Genomic DNA, 22,302 nt, shown 5'->3' on the forward strand with positions numbered 1-22,302 from the left:
CTGGAAGCAGTGCTCTTTTCCATACAGGCTGCTCTGACTTATATACATACTTACTGAATATAACACCGTATCATTTTTTATTATCATAGATGTGTTGCTGGATTTTTGTTTTTTTGTTTTTTCTCTGTATGTATAATCGTTATCCTTTATGACTGACTACAAGAACTATGTAAATATAAATCTTGATTTTTTTTTTTTTTGCGGGGGCAGGGATGGTCAAGATTTCTTGAACATCAGAGCTAGAATATACGTTGAGTCCATCTATTCCAAATCCCCCATTTTGTTGTCTTAAGTTTCAGCCAGACAAAATTCAGAGAAAACATTCCCAGCAATTTAGACTTAGGAGACTGCAGCTGGAGAGAGGGGGTGGTGCCAGCAGCAGCTTGTAAGGCTGTAAGGAAAAAGATCAGAAGAGCTGGCTCTTATTTCTTACTGGAGGAAAGGATACAGCTTTTGGTGACAAGCTGCATTCTTTAGCAATGACTTTATTTTTCCTTCACCACAAACCAGACTTGTACCATTTCCAAGTCTCCACACATTATTTAGGCACTTCCACAATGCATTGTTTTAGTTTCTGAAATTGTATCATATTCCCCAAATTGGGACCAACTGTTAATGCAGTGCCTATCAGATAGATATGTTTTACACTTTCATCTGTTTGTCTTTTTTGGTTTGTAACTCCCTAAGATTAGGGCTTAAGATTTTTTGTATGTGTTCTTCACAACATTCGTCATATTATTAATGCTCCGTTACCTATTTTTTTTGTGTGACTCTTTTGTCTTTCTTTTGCCTCACCGTATTTTCTGATCCTTTCTTCCCTTCACTGTTCTACCCCCTTCCATGATGCTGCATTTTTTCCCTCACATTTTAATTTTTTTATTTTATTTTGTTGTTGTTGAGAATATACACAGCAAAACATACACTAATTCAGTAGTTTCTACATGTGCCATTCAGTGACATTGATTGCATTCTTCAAGTTGTGCAACCATTCTTATCCTCCTTTTCTGAGTTGTTCCTCCCTCATTAACATAACTGACTGTCCCCAAGGTTCCTACCCAGTCTTTCAAGTTGCTGTTGTCAGTTTGATCCTATTTAGATACTCCTTAAAAGAGCATAATGCTCAAGGTAGACACTCTTTACTAGTTAAGCTTTCAGTTTTAAGAGGTTTTAAGAAGGTCAAGGGATGTTTTGGTTCAAAGATTATCTCAGGGCAGTAGTTTCAGGGGTTTATGTACCCTCCATGGCTCCAGAAAGCCTGGAGTCCATGAGAATTTGAAATTCTGTTCCACATTTTTTCCCTTTTTGATCAGAATTGTATGGAATCTTGGGTCAAAATATTCAGTAATGGTAGCCAGGCACATACATTTTAACTTAAAAAGTATAATTTTTCTTTAAAGCAAATGCTTTTCCTTGTATTCTCTCTCATGAAGACTTATGTAGAGAATTAAAACATTAAGGCAAAAAACTTTTTTTTAATGATTTATTATTTGGGATATATTTGCTTCTCCAGTTGTGAATTCTTCCTTCTTAAAAGTTAAACTCACAGGGCAAGTACATGTGTGGCTCCTGTCAACATTGAGGAAATGGTAGATGAGATTACAAATAAGTAATTGGTAAGACTCTAAGTATATTGTTTTTAAGTGAAACTAACGATTTTTGGGTTTGATTAGTCAGTGCTAATATTCCAGTACAAACGTAAGGTTATTAATGATTAAATAATGATAAACTTTGTAAACATAAAGCCTTTAATATAACTTTGAAGCAGACAGGCCAAGTGAATTGAGAAGTGCACCTAGAATTAGCACTCTATCTTGAGTGAGTAACAAATTCTATAACCTTGGGAGAATATTCTTTTCTTTACGGTGTAGTAAATTTCACCCCATCTTCAACAAATCTTCAGTAGTAAAATTATAGTGAAGAGTATTACCCAGAACCCATTAGTGATACCATAAAATAATACTTGTGAAGAGTGTGCTCCTTAGTTCAAGCAGATACATGCGACCAAATGGGCAGCTCCCATTTGGAAGCAGGATGAGAAGGCAGGAATGGACAGGAGCTGGTTGGACAGACACGAGAAAACCCAGGTGGAAGGGGTGGGGGGTGTTGTCACATTATAGGGATTGCAACTAATGTCGCATATCAATATGTGTATAAATTTTTGTATGAGAAATTAACTTGAGCTGTAAACTTTCACCTAAAGCACAATTTTTAAAAAAATGTTTTTTTAAAAAAAAAGTATTAGCAATACCGGAGGTAAACATGTATACTGTTTACCTTCTGCCCTATTCCACTTTTCCTCTCAGTCAGTGATGTTGATAGAAATGTTCATAAAGACCTATGAAAGCATAGAAGGCACTACTAGTTGGTGGTGAGTGTTGAGAGTATTGAGTATCACAGGTGCTTTACGTATGTAGTTAGGCCTTTTTAAAAGATGATTTTAGAAGATTGCTTGGGTAAGCAAATTAAGGAAGGAAATAGGCATAGAGATATGAAAACATGGTGTCTTAGGAAATGGCCCCATTGTTTATACTGTTGAACTGGTCACCCTGGGAGAGGAAGGGTTGATGTGACGTGGAAATGGTGAAGAGGCTAGAAAAACAGGCCAGATCATGGTGGCCATTGTATTACAATACTTGCTATATGATGACAAATCACTAAGGAATGGTCATGATGATGGGGATAAAGGGAAGTTAGGAGGAGTCAGAGGAATCAGGAAGGTGAGATGTCTAGTGATGTCATTACAGCAGGGCCAGATTTTCGAACCTCTGTCATGTGGCAGGAAACCCTAGTGCCATAGTGGTTAAGAGCTATGGCTGCTAACTAAAAAGTCGGCAGTTCAAATCCACCAGGTGCTCCTTGGAAACTCTGTGGGGCACTTCTACTCTGTCTTGTAGGGCCGCTATGAGTAGGAATTGACTCAATGGCAATGGATTTTTTTTTTTTTTAATCATATGGTAGGTGCTTTACTTATATTAGTGATTCCTTATAACACGCTTTTAAGATAAATATTATTTTGCTGATGAAGAAACTTCGGTTCAGAAACATTAAGAAGGCAGTGAGTGTTAGATGAGGAAGACATAGATAGGTAGATTACCAGCTCTTGCAGGGCCTGGAGGCCATCCTCTATATTAAGAGCGGTAGGAAGCTGTCAAAGGGGTTTTTGGAATCGACTCTGCGGTAATGAATTTTTTTTTTTTTTTTTTTTTTTTGGTTGGTTGGGGAGGGTGCAATGTTGGATTTGATTTGAAAGGATTATTGTGACTACTGGGTGGAGAACAAATTGGGAGGAGGAGCAAGACTATAAGGAGATTTTACTAGCTAATACTGTATAAAAAAAAAACCTGTTGCCTTCGAGTTGATTCTGACTCATAGCAACCGTATAGGACAGAGTAGAACTGCTCCATAGGGTTCCCAAGGAACAGCTGGTGGGTTAGAGCTGCCAACCTTTTGGTTAGCAGCTGAGCTCTTAACTACTGTGCCACTAGGGAGAAATGGGAGCTAAGACTGAGTATTGGTAATAGGGATGGAAAGGAATGGATAAAATTGGTCAAAATAGAAAATAAATTCACTAGAACTTGCTGGAATATTGAATATGGGTAGATCAGGGAAAGGGAGGTACCAAGAATGACTAGAAAGATGGTGTTACTTACTGAGATAGGGAAGCCTAGAAGAGGACCACAATTTGGAGGGAAGTTCATTTTTTAATATGCTGAGTTTGAGGTACTTTTGATACATCTAACTGGAGCTGTCAAGTAGAGCCTGGAGTTTCAAAGTGAGATCTAGACTGGAAATATAAATTTGCGAGTTATTTGTTTCTTGGTGGTAATTGAAGCTGTGAACAGGGACATAGTTATCAGATCAAGAATACAGGGCAGAACAGGCTAGGACAGAGCCTTGAGAAACTTAATATTCACTGGCTTGGTAAAGGAGGATGAGCCTGAGAAGCAGTCAGAGAGAAGACTTGTGATAGACGGTCCACGAAGTTTTAGGTCAAGACTTAAAACATATGGCTGATGAGTATCTGAATATGATGTTCCCTGGTGTTTGCAAAATTGGTAAATTATGCCATTATTAACATTTTTCTTTAATTCTTCAACTTACTTCATTTAGGAGACCTATTAGTAAGCACAAGTTCTAAGCTAGAGAGACCTGGATTAAGTTCCAATTCTGCCTGTATATCTTGACGGGTTGATGGAGGTTAAATAAGATTATCTCAAAAGTGCTTTTCTCTAAATAAAAAATGTTTGGAAAATTAGTTTCTGCAGGAATCTTTTTTATTTACTCTGAGAAAAGGAATAAAACGCAAGTACTGTCTAACCACTCGACGGCACTGGGGTTTTTTGGGGGGTCTAACCACTGTCAAATTCAGAACACACTTTTTTGCTAGTGTTCCTAATGAAGATCGCCAGATAAACTATTTGAAAGTAAGTCAGTGCAGGTTCTATCCACCACTCTGAACATTAGCTAAAAAGTGTATTTGTACATCATTTATCATTAGTACTTAGACCCTGACTAAGGTACACCTGACCCAAGCCATGGTGTTTTCAGTTGCCTCATTTGCACCTGAAAGCTGGAAGACCAAAGAAATAATTGATACCTTTGAGTTATGGTGTTGACAAAGAATATTGAATATACCATGGACTCCCAGAAGAACGAGCAAATCTTTTCTTGGAAGAAGTACGACCAGAAAGCTCATTAGAAATGAGGATGTGGAGACTTCATCTCACATACTTTGGACGTGTTATCAGGATGGACCAGTCCCTGGAGAAGGACATCATGCTTGGTAGAGTTTGAGGGTCAGCAAAAAAGAGGAAGACTCGTCAATGAGATAGATTGATACAGTGGTGCAACAACGAGCTCAAGCATAACAATGTTAGGATGACGCAGGACCCGGCAGTGTTTCGTTCTGTTGTACATAGGGTCACTATGACGTGTTGCACCTACAATAACAAACATTAAATTTAAAAAGCCACATGTGGCTAGTGGCTACAGTATTGAACAGTGCAGATCTAGACTGAGTTCCATGTCTTTCTTTCACTACTGTATCCCACAGAGCCTAGCCTAACAACAACATTTAGGCCCTGAAATACATGCTAATCAAAACTTTTAGTTTTTCAAAAAAGAAAAAGAGGGAGAGAATGGTTGCACAACTCGAAGAATGTAATCAGTGTCACTGAATTGGACATGTAGAAATGGTCGAATTGGTGTATGTTCTGCTGTGTATATTCTCAACAATAACAACAAAACAAATTAAAAATGGATGAATAAAAGAAACCCAGAGATGAAAATGAGTCACAATCTAAAATTCCACACAGGGAAATTCACAGGTACTTGATACACAGTAGACATTCAATAAATGTTTGTCATTTACGCTTAAGCAGATATAAAGATCTCTAAAATCGATGTCTTCAACAAGTACTCTACAGATGCCTATGGCAATCTTTGTTAGCCACTGTTGTTGTTAAGGGCCAGGGAGCTGGTTCCTACTAATAGTGATCCCATGTACAACAGAACACTGCCTGGTCTTGCGCCATCCTCACAATTGTTGTTATGCTTGAGCCCGTTGTTGCAGCCACTGTGTCAGTCCATCTCATTGAGGGTCTTCCTCTTTTTCACTGACCCTCCACTTTACCAAGCATGATATCCTTGTTAGGCACTGCAGTTTATTAAAGGTATTTTGTGCTTAAAAAATCATCTATGTGAAACCAAGTGGTCAAAATTACTCTAAAGCAAAGATGAGAAAGTAAGGGGGAAGGTAAACTAGAGTACTGGAAATGGTATAACCAGAATGGAATGAGAATGACCACAGTTGTGAAAAATGTAACCAATATCACTGAATAATTTGTGTAGAAATTGTTAAACGGGAACCTGATTTGCTGTGTAAACATTCACCTTAAACACAATAAAATATTAAAAAAAAATTTTTTTTTTTAGTGTTTCATTTGTATTTTCAACCAGAAATGAAACTACAGTAGCTGTGCACATAAATATAAAGTAGGAGTAAGCTGTATCTCTGGTGTTGGGGGTCCTGCAAGACCACCCCTAGGTTTGATGATTCTGTAGGACTCATAGGAGTCAGCCACACTCACAACTATGATTTATTACAGCAAAAGAATACAAAGCAAAATCAGCAAAGGCAAAAGGTACATATGGCAGAGTCTGGAAGAAACCAGACACAAGCTTCCAGTAGTCCCTCTTCCAGTGGAGTCACATAGGATGCGCTTAATTCCTCCGGTATTGAATTGTGACAACATGTATGAAGTGTTATTGCCCAGGGTACTGAGTAGGCACCTTCTGCCTAACACTAATGAGAGTTCCGGATTCCCAGAAGGATAGCAAGTGTTCGGCATAAAACTTACTGTTTGCACAAAGAGTTTAGGCAGTGAACCTCTCTCGTCAGTTAGAGAATAGTGGGAACCCTCCTAAAAACCAAATCTTTTAAAAATTGTTTTTTTTATATATCCCTGTCTAGTCTTCAATTTTCACCAAACATTGGAAGCAAGATTCAGTTTTGCTACCTAGAAATTATCAGTGTATCTCTAGTTGTCATTGGGTGCTGTCGAGTCGGTTCCAATTCATAGTGACCCCTTGTGATAGAGTAGAAATGCCCAGTAGAGTTTTCTAGCCTGTAATCTTTACAGAAACAGATCACCAGGTCTTTTCTCCCACAGAGCTGCTGGGCGGATTCTAACTACTAATCTTTTGGTAAACTGTTCGGCCTCCGTGGCTCATTTTATCTTTAGTTACTAGAAAATAAATCGATAACTCCAAAATACACCATACCAGTTTTTTTAAAAGCATGATGAGGGTGATAAACTTTAAAATTAGGTGTATATGGCAAGAAGGGTGAGGCCACATTCCTTGTTAACATATCAAGAGGTCTTAGTCATTTTCTTCCCTCTCCAGCTTTCTGAAAAGTTTGCATGGCAATAGGTATGCTCTTACACCAGTCATTCCAGTGTGACGGTATGTGTGTCATGTCTTGATGTGGGTGGCAGCTGGACAGGACTGCTCAGATAGTACTGGAATTGAGAGAATTGGGAAGGTATTACAGATTGGAAATGGTAATCCAAGAGTTGAAGACTTCAGAGCTGGCTGGAATCAGAGCAGAGGTCAAAGAGTTTCTAGTATTCTGGGACAAGACAGAAAGTAAGGACAAAAGTCAGGGACATTAGCACTTAGCTAAACGTTCATAAGCCAGAGAGTCATTTGATGATAGGGAGAAAAAAATCTCAAGGGAAAACAAAGGCCAGAATAATTTACAAATGTTGGCATTTACAAAGCTCTTTCTTATTATCTGATATGATTGTATCATCAGCCTCCTAAAATGGGTGCTATTATTTTTCCTTTATTCAAAGATATTAAGAGACTTGGCGCAAGTCACCACAGTAAGTAGCAGAGCTGGGACTCAAATTTTAATTCTTCAGACTAAAAAGCACATATTCTTTCTAGGATAGCTGTATTTTTCAAACTGTATTCCATTGATTCTTAGGGTTCTGCAAAGGTGTCCAATGTGGGGATGGGGATATCCATCCTTAGGTCACGTTCCTTCCCAGTCCTGTTTCACCAGAGTAGTCCAGTTTTAAATATTTGGATTTTAAATAAAAATTTCTTTGAAAAAGTAGTTTTGCTGCTTTAAAAACTTGAAATCAATTGGATTAAGGGCGTATGTTGCTTAAAAGGGAGATAAAAATTCTAACTTCAATATTGCCAGTAACTATGTGACTACAGGCAAGCCTGGACCCTGGTTCCCACCCTATAAAATTGGAAGAGTTGTTTTTAGATGACTTCCAAGACCCCCTTTAAAAGAAATTTATTCTTATATCTGCCAGAGCCTAATTCGTTCCTTAAAATACATTTTGGAATGCTATTCTACAGTCATATAATAGTAAAGTTGGAATAATGGTAGCTAAAAAAAAAAAAATCTGTTAAGTCGATTCCGATCCATGGCGACCCTATAGGACAGAGTAGAACTGCCCCATAGGGTTTCCAAGGAGCAGCTAGTGAATTCGAACTGCCGATCTTTTGGTTAGCAGCCTGAGCATTTATGTATGTGTCTGGTACTATACCAAAGACAACATTTGTAATCCCCACTTAATTCTTTCAGTGGTCTTAGTACTTTCCGTAGAGAGAAGGTGAGGCCTATAGAGGTTAAATAACTTGGCCAAGATCATACAGCTAGCTAATAAGTGGCAGAGCAGGGACACGAACTCAGGTCTTTTTGGCTTTGAGCCACAAAAATTTTTTGCATTGGAGATTTGTCTCTGGGTATAAAACTTCAGCGAGGCAAAAAATTTATGCTAGATATGCCCATAGGAATGTGTCTGTAGAGCCATATTTATGATCATGAATAACCAAAACAAGGGGATACTGTGTGGGTTAAAATTAGGAAAGGTGTGTATGTCAGGGTTGCATCATTTCACCATACTTTGTCTGCTGAGCAGCTGATCCGAGAAGCTGGACTATATGCAGAAAAACATGGCATCAGGCGTGGAGGAAGACTCATTAACACCCTGTGATATGCAGGTGACACAACTTTGCTTGTGAAAAGGGAAGAAGACTTGAAGTAACTACTTATGAAGAACAAAGACTACAGCATTCAGTTTGGATTATACCTCAACATAAAGAAAACAAAAATCCTCACAGCTGGACCAGTAAGCAACATCACGATAAACAGAGAAAGATTGAAGTTGTCAAGAATTTCGTTTTACTTGCATCCACAATCAACACCCATGGAAGCAGCAGTCAAGAAATCAAAAGACGCATTGCACTGGGCAAATGTGCTGCAAAAGCAGAGATGTTACTTTGAGGACTAAGGTGTGCCTGGCCCAAACCATAGTATTTTCAATCCATTGTATTTATCCGAAAGTTGGACAGTGAATAAGGAAGACTGAAGAATTGATCATTTGAATTATGGTGTTGTATGGACTGCCAGAAGAATGAACAAATCTGCTTGGAAGAAGTACAGCTAGAATGCTCCTTAGAAGTGAGGATGGTGAGACTTTGTCTTACATAGTGGACGTGTTATCAGGAGGGACCAATCTCTGGAAAAAGACATCACGCTTGCTAAAGTGGAAGGTCAGCGAAAGAGGAGACCCTCAACGAAATGGATTGATACAGTGACTGCAGCAACGGGCTCAAGCATAGCAACCATTGTGGGGATGGCGCAGGACCGGACAGTGTTTCGTTCTGTTGTACCTAGGGTCGCTGTGAGTTGTAACGAACTGGACTGCACCTAACAACAGTAACCAAAAGGGTTATGTGCTCTGTAAAGTTATTTTTCTAATGCATAAAATAGGGTTTAAATATTTACTTTGCATATAAAATATTCTCAGAGTTTGTGCTATAAACTGAAACTTTTTATATGTAGAAAGCTCATTTAAAACTAAATATTCATTTATAAAGCAAAAAAGAATTGCTTGTGGTTATAGTGGTGAAGATATTACAGGGCTGAAAGAAAGCCTTCAAGGTGTACTAGAGAAATGAAATCAGCTTGGTACTTAATGTCCTCTATGAAAGCCAGAAAAATTAACAGTCTTATCAGAGTAGATGACTGTACTTGTTAACTAAAGTTCATTGTATTCTGTATACTTTTCCTGAGTCTCTCATAGGTAGAAGGAGCCCTGGTGGCTCAGTGGTTAAGCAGTTGGCTGCTAGCCAAGAGGTTGGTGGTTTGAACCCACCCAGTGGCTCCAAGGGAGAAAGACCTGGTAATCTGCTCTGTCACAGGTGGTCTCTGTTTAGAGTCAAAATTGACTCAGCAACACCCAACAACAACAACTCAAAGGTAGACACCTATGTATTAAGCTGACACTAGAGGGAGAGTCTGTTAGTTCTAGGGTATAGGGAGGAGATTTAGCAGCTTGCTGCATAAGGTGAAATTTGGACCAGTGATCCTGCAGGGGGAAACCTGTTGCCATCAAGTTAATTCTGACTTGTAGCAGCCTATAGGACAGAATAGAGTGGCCCCATAGGGTTTCCAAGGCTGTAATCTTTATGGAAGTAGACTGTCACATCTTTCATCCATGGGAAGGCTGATGGGTTTGAACCACCTACCTTTCGGTTAGCAGCTGAGCTCTTTAAGCACTTGGCAGGGGGAACGGTGGAGCAAATTTTAAGAACAAAGGCAACAAAATGGTAAAGCCGTGGAGCTTTTTATAGGAAACAGTAAATTGGTATGACTGTCAATAGATAAATCTCCTCAAATGCAATAATATTAATAATAACAGCTACAGTTTATTGTGTGCCTGGTATACACAAAGTTCACCATTGCAGGTACTGTATAGAGCTTCCTCATTTAAGCCTTATATCAATCTTGTAAAGTAGGTAGAGAAGATGGATTTTACTCCAGTGTCCATAAGGAAAGAAGCCCTGGTGGTGCAGTGGTTAAAGCACTCGGCTGCTGACCAAAAGTCAATTTGAACCCACGAGCCGCTTCACAGGAAAGATGTGGCAGTCTGCTTCCATAAAGATTTACAGCCTATCCCACAGGGTCACTAATAGTCGGAATCAACACAATGGCAGTGGACTTGGTTTCCACAGGGCCATAAAGAACCAGAGACTGATAGTTATTAAATAACTTACACATGGTCAGGTTGTTAAGTGGCAGAGAAGTAATTCAAACCTAGGACTACCTGAATCCCAGAGCCATATTTAATCATATTATGTCTTCTTCCCATGTCATAGGCACTAAATAAATATTTGAAAGAAGAATAATTCTGATAAGCACTCACATCCTCCATTATTATTTCCTAAATTATGAGATAGAAGTATGTGAAAATAATTTTAAGTAATCATTAATGATTTTATGTAGAAACTTGTAAAATACAAAATTTCAAATACCTTCCAGCCACTCCACAGGAGAAAGATGTGGCAGCCTGCTTCTGTAAAGATTTATAGTCTTAGAAACTCTATGGGGCAGTTCTGCTCTGTCCTATAGGGCTACTGTGAGTCAGAATCGACTTGACAACAGTGGGTTTGGTTTGTTTTTAGTTTGAACTATTGGCATTTTACTTATTCCAAAGAGTGCATTCTTAATAATTTATTATAAGGATTTACTGGGTTTTAAGCTTTAATTATACATTTGTTCTGAATCTCAAGGAAAAGGAATATGTAAAGTCTTGGATTGCCTTTGACAAAAAAACTCAGTAACTACTGTCAGAGTTAAAACTACAATGAGATACCATCTCAGCCGACATCAGTGGCGCTAATCAAAAAAAAAAAAAAAAACAAATACTAGTGTGGTTGTGGAAAGACAATAATTCTGACACATTGCTGATGGGAATGTGAAATGGTACAAACGCTATGGAAAATGATATTGTGCTTCCTTAAAAATCTAGAAATAGATGCAGCAATACCACTTCTAGGTCTATACCCTCGAGAAATAAGAGCCATGACATGCATACACAAATGCACGCCCATGTTCACTGAAGCATTATTAACAATAGCAAAAGATGGGAACAACCTAAGTGCCCATAAACAGATGAACGGATAAACTGTGAAACTGTGATATGTGTACACAATGGAATATTATGTGATGATAAAGAATAATGATGAATCTGCAAAACATCTCGCGACATGGATGAGTTTGGAAGACATTATGTTGAGTGAAATAAGCCAATCACGAAAGGACAAATATTATAAGAGACCACTGTTAAAACAGGTTTACACATAGAAAAAACATTCTTTGATGGTTATCAGGGAAAGAAGGAGAGATAGGGTAAGTTACTAAATTAGATTGAAGACACATGGTAATATTGATGAAGGGAAAGGCTATGTGGGGGAAGTCGGAACCACATGACAGAGGCAGAGAAGGCACTGAAAGGAACTCAAGAACAAAAGGCAAGTACAGCAATTGCTGTAACACAGATAATCCTGCAACGGTAGTATTAACAAACAGTAATTTACAAAGGAATACATAGGTAGATAGGTAAGCTAAAGAGGCGTGGGAGGGTGTAAGGGAGCACACCCACCTGCAGATAAAGGTTAGGTTGTAGGTAATGCTACAAACATTTGTAGATGCTGCATGTCTACTAATATAGATGATAGAACACACGAGGGGCACAGTCATGGAAACTTCTTATACACAACGAAACACCTCCCAGGACAAAGATACTAGGCTTGAAGGCTAAGGACCATAGACGCGGGGGACATCCACATCAATTGGCATAACATAGTGCATAAAAACAGTGTTTTGTATCCTACTTTGGTGAGTAGCATCTGGTGCCTTAAAAGCTTTCAGGTGGCCATGTAAGATACAATTAGTGGTCTCTTCCCACCCAGAACAAAGGAGATTGAAGAAAACCAAAGACTCAAGAGAGCAATTAGTCCAAAGGACTAATGAACCACATGCACCACAGCCCACACTGCCCCGCGGCCAGAAGAATTAGATGCTGCCCGGCTACCACTACCTACCGCTTTGACTAGGATCACAATAGAGGGTCCTGGCCACAGTGGGAGAAAAATGTAGAACAAAAAATCAAATCGATAATAAAAAAAGACCAGACTTACTGGTCTGATAGAGACTGGAGGATCCCCTGAGGCTGTGGCCCTAATACACCCCTCTGACTTGGAACTGCTGCCAGTCCCAGAAACCACCTTCCAGCCAAGCAATACGCAAAAAGAACTTGCTCCATAGAACAAACAAACAAGACCAAAAGGATCACATTTTCCCAAAAGTAAAGATGAGAAGTCAGGAAGGGGTAGGAAAATCAGATGACACAGGGAACCCAGGGTGGAAATGGGAGAGTGTTGACATGGCATAGGGATTGCAACCAATGTCATGGAACACTTTGTGTACAATTTGTTGAACGGGAAACTAATTTGCTCTGTAAACTTTAACCTAAAAGTAAAATACTAAAAAGAAAGTAAAGGGTTTATAAGAGCAAGTCTGGTTTAAAGGTACATAATGGTATCTTTAGGAGACTTTGTGGTGTACTGATACATGTAGTACAAGGTGGTGAGAGCCTTTGGTGGAAGTTTTACTTCCAGTTCTGCCATGGCAGATTGTATGACCTTAAGCCTATGGCTCAACATCCCTGAGACACGCATTCGTCCAGCCAACTGCATGCTAGATACTGTGCTAGTGCTGGAAAGTAGACCATTTTTTAAATTTGAAAACCAAGGGATTGTATTAAGATAGAATAATCTCAGGTTCTTTGTAGCACAAACTTCGTGGTCCTAATTACTTTTTGAAATTGGTGTTTGACATTATTGTCTAATATTTTAAAGTTTTTCCCTCTTGGAATTAAAGAATCAGTATTTGAGCCTAATATGTATGTATTTTATAGGTTTACATATAATACTGTGTATGAGATTTTTTCCAAAATTCTCTTAAAATAGGATATTTATACTTGAGCCCTTATAAAGTCTTATTTTATGTGCTGTCTTATTTTGAACCACAGAGAACGGTTTGGGGAAGCCATTAGCCCAAAATCACCTCAGTTCATGCTAGTTCTAGATGCTTAGGTTATTTGGCAGAATCTGTTTTTTAAAAAAGCTTAATTTAAAACAGTTTTAGCAATTATTCCTGGAGATAGAACCTCACAATTGCAAATGTTAGCTGTCATTGTCAACAAGTGCTTAAATTGTAGAGATCATGAGTGATCCTACAGAATGAATAGAAATAACAAATTTTCTAATGTCAGTAGTCGTTATTTGACATTAAATTTCCCATGAACGCTTCATACATGGATTCAAAAAGTGTGTCTCAGTCAATTTATTCAGTGTACTTCATTGAGGCCTCTGCTCAAATGTCTTATCAGAGAAGTTTACCCCAACCATCCTGTGTAAAACAGCACCCCCATCACTCTTTATCCCCTTAGACTGCTTTATTTTTCTTTATAGCACTTAGTATGATACATAATCCCACAGATTATATATTGTTATTTTCTGTTTCCTAATGTTCGAATATAAGCTTTATTCTAGGAACTTTATTTTGTGTACTCTTAACTCCTCATCACCTGGCACATAATAAGTACTAAATAAGTACCTGTTGAAAGAATGTGTAAAGAGTGTGAATAAAATTATTTCATAAAATGTGAGAAGAGAAAAGCACTATGTCTAAGTTACTGTATTTTATATAATATGCAAATAAATTAATAAATTTTAAGTAGCCATTTGGGTATTTAATTTATATTTCTAAAAGTTTAAGTAATCTGGCCAAAAACTGTTTTTGATCATCTTATTGAGAATATGAGAGGGAGGAAGGGCCACCTCATTTGGCTCATTCAGCTTTGGGTCATATACAATACATATCCAAAGTCTACAAGGAGTTTTACAAGTGAAAGTTTATGGCAACAATATCAGTTTTTCAAAAGAAATAATAAATGAAATTTAAGGTTATTGTCTGCATGGAAAATAAGATAAATTTGCAAAAAAGATCAGTCTGTAACAGCCAGTCCTAATGTAAATATTGGTATATTATGGCCACAAAATTAGTTTGCAGCCTACAGAGTATTAGTTTATTGGATTCAGTTGGTTAATTGCATGGACGCTCTATATGTATTGATTTATCTGTTTGTGTATCAGGAATATTGTGTGTTGTGTGTGTGTGTATTTGAAGCATTTTCATAATTAAACCAAACCTAGTGCTGTCGAGTCAATTCCGACTCATAACATGATCCAGAAGCTAGATCCTGTGGGACCCAGTGGTTGTGGGTTTTCACACATCAAGCTGTGTGAGTGGTGTAGAATAGGTGGAGACTAGGTTTAATCAAGGCTGAGGTTTTACAGGTGAGTATAATAAAGGAAAAGAGCCCCGGTGGCACAGTGGTTAAAGCACTCAGCTGTGAACCAAAAGGTCTGCAATTTGAACCCACCAGCCACTTTGCAGGAGCGATGTGGCAGTCTGCTTCCATAAAGATTTACAGCTTAGAAACTCTATGGGGCAGTTCTACTCTGTCCTGTAGGGTCACTATTAGTCGAATTTCCGTGTGTGTGTGTGTGTGTGTGTGTCTGTGTGTCTGTGTGTGTGTGTGTGTCTGTGTGTCTGTGTGTGTGTGAAATGACCTTCATGTGGAAATGCTTCAGATAACATTCCTTGTCAGTTTTTCAGTGAAACTTGTGCTCCTATCCTTTAAATTAGTTCAGAAATCTAAATGTGAATGTTTTGGTGTGTGTGTTTCCAGTAGTTAAAGTTAATGCAGGGTGAGACAGAATCATACTGCTACACACTACCCCAGCCACCTCTTGCCATAGTCCCCTTTATCTCCATCCCCTTCCCCCAACCAAAAAAAAAAAAAGGAAAACATTACCACTGAAAACGAGTTTTTAAAAAATAATCTTTTTCTTCTTTTTTTTTTTTTAATTCAGGAACAAGTTCCAGTTCCAGTCTATCATCCAACACCTAGCCAGACTCGGCTAGCAACACAGCTGACTGAAGAGGAACAAATTAGGATAGCTCAAAGAATAGGCCTTATACAGCATCTGCCTAAAGGTGTTTATGACCCTGGAAGAGATGGATCAGAAAAAAAGATCCGGGAGTAAGTTCTGATAAATGCATACATGTTTTAATGGTTTCAGCTGTTTGTTTTTGAAAAATATTCTGCTGCATTTTAGAAGTCAGATATTTAATACATTGAACACCTCTCAGTTTTGTGCAAGAGAATGTTTAGATGTAATAATTAAGAATTTTCATATAGAAATAGCTAAGAAATGGCATCCGTTTTCACCGTTTTGTATGTTGCTTGTCCATTTGATGTTGATGTCAATTAAAAATCATTCACCTGTGTTTGGTTATGGTTAAGAACAAGGTACTGACATTGCTGGTGGCCCTGTCAGCTGGTTTGGGGGGAGCAGTTTGGTAATGTGTCAAGGACTTTCAGGTCTATATTCTTTGAGACAGTAATTGTAGGAACCTATCCCAAAATTTGTACCTCATTTGCACCCGTAGAGCATTATGCACAAAGATACCACAGTCTTATTTAAGGAAAAAATACAAGGTGTATAAATGCCCACCCCTGGTGGTGTAGTGGTTAAGTGCTATGGATGCTAACCAAAGGGTCTGCAGTTCGAATTCGCCAGGCGCTCCTTGGAAACTCTATGGGGCAGTTCTACTCTGTCCTATAGGGTTGCTATGAGTCAGAATTGACTTGACGGCGCTGGTTCTTTTTTTTTAATGTCCAACAGTAGAGATATAGTTAAGCAAATTGTAGTATAGTGATACTTTTGTAAGTTTTGCAGCCACTATAGTTGTTTGCTAAGGGTTTTAGTAAATAAGAAAACTTCTATAAGTAATGGGAAAAAAGGATGTAGAGTTACATATGCATTAAAAGTAAAATATGCATAGAAAAGTAGCTGGAAGAATCTATACCACTATGTTAACATTGGTGAGTTTGTGGATAATTTTCCTAATTGAGGGCGGGGAGGTGCAAGTGTGTGGAGAATGGGACACAGAAAAGGTATCGAGAATTGCGCTTTAATTAAAATGCCGCCCCGGATAAGCAAAGCACTACTGAAAAAGAAGAAGAAAGTGGGAGGCCTCACTTTACCTGATTTCAGAACCTATTATACAGCCACAGTAGTCAAAACAGCCTGGTACTGGTACAACAACAGGCACATAGACCAATGGAACAGAATTGAGAACCCAGACATAGATCCATCCACGTATGAGCAGCTGATATTTGACAAAGGACCAGTGTCAATTAATTGGGGAAAAGATAGCCTTTTTAACAAATGGTGCTGGCATAACTGGATATTCATTTGCAAAAAAATGAAACAGGACCCATACCTTACACCATGCACAAAAACTAACTCCAAGTGGATCAAAGACCTAAACATAAAGACTAAAATGATAAAGATCATGGAAGAAAAAATTGGGACAACCCTAGGAGCCCTAGTACAAGGCATAAAGAGAATACAAAACATTACCAAAAATGATGAAGAGAAACCAGATAACTGGGAGCTCCTAAAAATCAAACACCTATGCTCATCTAAAGACTTCACCAAAAGAGTAAAAAGACCACCTACAGACTCGGAAAGAATTTTCAGCTATGACATCTCCGACCAGCACCTGATCTCTAAAATCTATATGATTCTGTCAAAACTCAACCACAAAAAGATAAACAACCCAATCAAGAAGTGGGCAAAGGATATGAATACACATTTCACTAAAGAAGATATTCAGGCAGCCAACAGATACATGAGAAAATGCTCACGATCATTAGCCATCAGAGAAATGCAAATTAAAACTACGATGAGATTCCATCTCACACCAGCAAGGCTGGCATTAATCCAAAAAACACAAAATAATAAATGTTGGAGAGGCTGCGGAGAGATTGGAACTCTCATACACTGCTGGTGGAAATGTAAAATGGTACAACCACTTTGGAAATCTATGTGGCGTTATCTTAAACAGTTAGAAATAGAATTACCATACAACCCAGAAATCCCACTCCTGGGAATATACCCTAGAGATACAAGAGCCTTCATATAAACAGATATATGCACCCCCATGTTTATTGCAGCTCTGTTTACAATAGCAAAAAGTTGGAAGCAACCAAGGTGTCCATCAACGGATGAATGGGTAAATAAATTGTGGTACATTCACACAATGGAATACTACGCATCGATAAAGAACAGTGACGAATCTGTGAAACATTTCATAACATGGAGGAGCCTGGAAGGCATTATGCTGAGCGAAATTAGTCAGAGGCAAAAGGACAAATGTTGTATAAGACCACTATTATAAGATTTTGAGTAATAGTAAACCTGAGAAGAACACATACTTTTGTGGTTACGAGGCGGGGAGGGTGGGAGAGGGTTTTTTATTGATTAATCAGTAGATAAGAACTGCTTTAGGTGAAGGGAAAGACAACACTCAATACATGGAAGGTCAGCTCAATTGGACTGGACCAAAAGCTAAGAAGTTTCCGGGATAAAATGAATGCTTCAGAGGTCAGCGGAGCAAGGGCGGGGGTCTGGGGAACATGGTTTGAGGGGACTTCTAAGTCAATTGGCAAAATAATTCTATTATGAAATCATTCTGCATCCCACTTTGAAATGTGGCGTCTGGGGTCTTAAATGCTAACAAGCGGCCATCTAAGATGCATCAATTGGTCTCAACCCACCTGGAGCAAAGGAAAATGAAGAACACCAAGGCCACACGACAACTCAGAGCCCAAGAGACAGAAAGGGCCACATGAACCAGAGACCTACATCATCCTGAGACCAGAAGAACTAGATGGTGCCCGGCCACAATCGATGACTGCCCTGACAGGGAGCACAGCAGAGAACCCCTGAGGGAGCAGGAGATCAGTGGGATACAGACCCCAAATTCTCATAAAAAGACCAAACTTAATGGTCTGACTGAGACTAGAGGAATCCCGGCGGCCATGGTCCCCAGACCTTCTGTTGGCACAGGACAGGAACCATCCCCGAAGACAACTCATCAGACATGAAAGGGACCGGTCAGCGGGTGGGAGAGAGACGCTGATGAAGAGTGAGCTAATTATATCAGGTGGACACTTGAGATTGTGTTGGCAACTCTTGTCTGGAGAGGGGTTGGGAGGATAGAGAGAGAGAGAAGCTGGCAAAATTGTCACGAAAGGAGAGACTGGAAGGGCTGACTCAAGAAGGGGAGAGCAAGTGGGAGTAGGGCGTGAGATGTATGTAAACTTATATGTGACAGACTGATTGGATTTGTAAACGTTAACTTGAAGCTTAATAAAAGTTAATAATAAAAAAAAAAATGCCAAGGAAGAAAGCTTTCTATGTAAGCCAACATTTTCATGAACCTTATCTGTTTCTTAATTTGGGGAATAATTTTTTTAAGCCTGAAGGATTGAGGATAAAATTTTGCTTGTGGGGAATTTTTGTCCTCAAGGCTTGTTACTGTGAGAATTCCTAATGAGGACAGCCATTATCCTGTTAGGTTGAGAATGGCCTCACCAACACAGACATAACCCAGTTTACTGTGCTGATGTTAAATTTGGCTGTTTGAGACACATTAACATTTTGCAGTAATCATAGCACCATTTTAGTGCTGGTAATTAAAAGCGCATTCTCTCTAGAATACTGACTTCTGAAACATTTGCAGAATTAGGTTGTTTCATGAACCTGTAGAAAAGTGCCATGAAATTGAAACTGAGGTTAGTGAAGAAAGCTTTAGATGTTTAAGCCTTATAGCAGCCCAGCCCAGTAAGTAGGATGAAATTAGTCCGTCTTTTTTTTCATGTAGTTATTAAAATTGTCATCAGAAAATGGTCTTACTCCTGGGCTAACATTTAAAACTCAATCAAGGAAACAGAGAAATTATCGTACAAAATTTGTTTGACTGCTGAAGTTAATCTAACTGATGCTTTCCTACCTAAAGCATCGGATTTTGCTGCAGGTGTCTTTGGTAACATGTAGCTGTCTTGCAAGCATAGTTCCAGCCATGGACTTGATCTCCATGTGGTCCATATCCCTTTGCTGTTTTGATTGCTCTCAACCTGCAGATACCCAGGGAATTCAAATAAGAGAATGCGGATGTATCGACACTTATTAAAAGAAAAATTCATGTTGCATGCTTTGGTGATAGAATGACAGGCAAGCCATTTTTATGTGTAGCTCAGATTAGCACTGTCTTTGTAATGTATTCTAGATTAGCCACTTCTAACAGTGCTTACTGATTTTTCTTTCTTGCCCCAACAGATGTGTGATCTGTATGATGGACTTTGTTTATGGGGACCCAATTCGATTTCTGCCGTGCATGCACATCTACCACCTGGACTGTATAGATGACTGGTTGATGAGATCCTTCACGTGCCCCTCCTGCATGGAGCCAGTTGATGCAGCGCTGCTTTCGTCCTACGAGACTAATTGAGCCAGGGTCTCTTGTCTGACACTTCAAGTGAACCATCATTTTTGGTGGTTTTGATCTTTTGTCACTGAGCCCAAAGAGCCAGGGATTAGGAATTAAGATCATGCACAAAAGTTTCCTAAAAATTCCTGAATGGCTGCAAGATGTTGGGGAAAAAGTACGTGATATTTTAGAAACTTAGGGGGGAAAGTAGGATGGTATTTTTATGTAAAGCCTTGACCCAGTGTTTAAAAAATATAATTGTATTTAGATCTTGTTCTTGCTCCAGTACATAGGAATTGTGTAAAGTGTTACAGCAGCTGTATATGTTTAAATTGTGTGTATCGAAGATTTTATTAGGAAAAAGATAGTGGTTATTTTTCCTAAATGAAATAACTTTCTTCTTCCCCTTCTTCCCACCAAAATTCTTTTCCGAAGTTGCTGGCATTTGGGTCAAGGTTTTATTAAAAGCTACATTTTATAACACTGGCACAAAAAAGTAGTTTTAAGCTTGTTTGCACAGTTCTTTTTTTCCATTGGAAATGGAATCCATTGCCTTAGGTCTTTTTAAATAGTGTATTATTATCTTTGGGGCTGGCTCTGTGCTTGAAAACCAGTTTATTTATAATCTGTTTAAAGTGCTATATTCTGTTTGCAGTTAGGAAATGCGGAATTCAAAGTGATCTCCTAGCTTGTAAGCAAACTGAGATGCACTATCCCTTTTCTATAAAAAATGAGTTAAGTGTCAAGAAACCAACACTAGTAAAGTGGGGTTAATATTACCCTTTCCTGTGTGTTTTATCTAATTATTTTGGTTGTTAATACGATCATAATTAAAAGTTAAGTAAATTTTAAATATTAAGATTTCTGATTTATTATGCTCGAATTATGCCACCAGGCTTATGTAAAAATGGAAGTGGCACCATGGTGAAACTTAGAGAAAAAAGTTCCTCAGTTGTAACAATTTTGATATAATTTCTTCCCTGTGCCCTCCTTCCTGAGGTTGTCTTGAACATTAGCAAAAGGATACTGCATCTTTCATTACTGTAGTGCTGAGGTTATTGAAGTTATATAAAATACATCTCAGTCTCTGTTTCTTGGAAAGCTATCTGTTAAGCCCTGCTAGTTGACTGATGAGTCTTCTAAGCAGGGAGAATTAAAATTAATGTGTCTCATGTTTTGCACACAAATGCAGAGTTTGTATAACCACATACATAACTTCATAATTGTGATCTCAAAAAAGAAGGAATTTCTCTTTTGTCTTTTTCTTGCAGTTAATGTAAGAATACTATGAATCTCTACACTTCTGAAGTGTTTTTGGTAGAGGTGGTCTAGTAAAGATGTAGTAGTAATGTTTTATCCATTTAGCATGTGTTATTTTTTCTTATGTACTCAAAGGTGACTTAATGGTTCAGCTCAGTGATACTACAGCTAAAAAAAAATCATTAGCAAAAGGAGAAGCAGTCTTAACCTAACAAAGAAATCAGAAGTGTTTCTTATTATTGCTTATTTTACAATGAGTTAAATATTTGACTCTTAACACTTTGCTACATACAAAATTCAGGTATCTTGAAGGTTTCTTAGTAGTTGCGTTATAGAGGAATTTAGTATGCCGTGAGTGCTTTTTAAAGATTTGACATTTGGCTGTAGTATCCATTTGTTGGTTAATTTCCTTATGAGCCCCATGGTGGAAAGATTTAAAGATGAATTTGAGGAAAGTTGAAAGACATTAGATTATCAGGTTCTGTTAAATTGTTAGATGTATCTTGCTTAAGTTTTTGTTGATTAATTTATATCCACTCAATTATATAAAGCAAACTTGGAGGAAACACCTGAAGTTGTGCAATATTTTCAGTGATAATGCCTTTTTATCCTTGTGTTTTCTACTTAAACATGATGTCTATGTCACCGGATGTTATAGCCAGACTTTTTTTTTTTTCCTAGATTGTTAAAATTGGTAAATGAACATTTAAAAAAAATTATTTTCCGTGTTACTGTTAGTCTTTCTTTATTGCAAGGCTTACCTCAGAGAAGTTTGGCCATACTGTTGAAGGAACCAGTACTGAGCTAATTTTTTTTTTTTAAGGCACTTTGTATTCTTTAATTTGAGCACCACATACCGTGTTAAGAACGATCAATTTTGGCTTTTACTGAGTTGTTAAATAAAGTTATAATACAGTTGTAAAGGGCTAAAGTTAGAGTTGTTTCCATAAGAATATTTTCCAAGTTATCTAATCTTAACACAATGATGTATACATTTAATTATTTAATTACCTTTAAATCTCTAGGTATACTTTTGAGAAGTATATTTTTATTGCTTGGCATTTAATACTTTAATAAATCATATACTTTAGAAGCTTGATAGCTTCAGAATTTCTAAAGCCAAATAATGAGTGCAGCATGTTTAGATTTGGACAAGATGTGTTCAAGCTTGGCTTTTTAAATACTTAAAGTTTCAGATTAACTCTAGGATTTGAAAGGTCTCCTTCAGTCCACACAAACTCTTCTCAATCCTACAGGTA

At 38.1% G+C, this 22,302-nt stretch overlaps 1 protein-coding gene across 1 annotated transcript in view; it reads left to right on the forward strand.

The window, feature by feature from the left end:
- The window catches only part of RNF11 (ring finger protein 11), a 54,585-nt gene extending 32,619 nt beyond the window's left edge, over positions 1-21,966 (forward strand). The window contains exons 2-3 of the mRNA XM_064281946.1: positions 15,313-15,482; positions 19,633-21,966. Coding sequence (XP_064138016.1) covers positions 15,313-15,482; positions 19,633-19,804 — 342 coding nt within the window. The 3' untranslated portion in view covers positions 19,805-21,966. The remainder of the gene's footprint in view (positions 1-15,312; positions 15,483-19,632) is intronic.
- Positions 21,967-22,302: the final 336 nt, after the last annotated feature.

The sequence above is a fragment of the Loxodonta africana genome, chromosome 3 (assembly GCF_030014295.1).
Source record: "Loxodonta africana isolate mLoxAfr1 chromosome 3, mLoxAfr1.hap2, whole genome shotgun sequence".
NCBI classification, from domain to species: domain Eukaryota; kingdom Metazoa; phylum Chordata; class Mammalia; order Proboscidea; family Elephantidae; genus Loxodonta; species Loxodonta africana.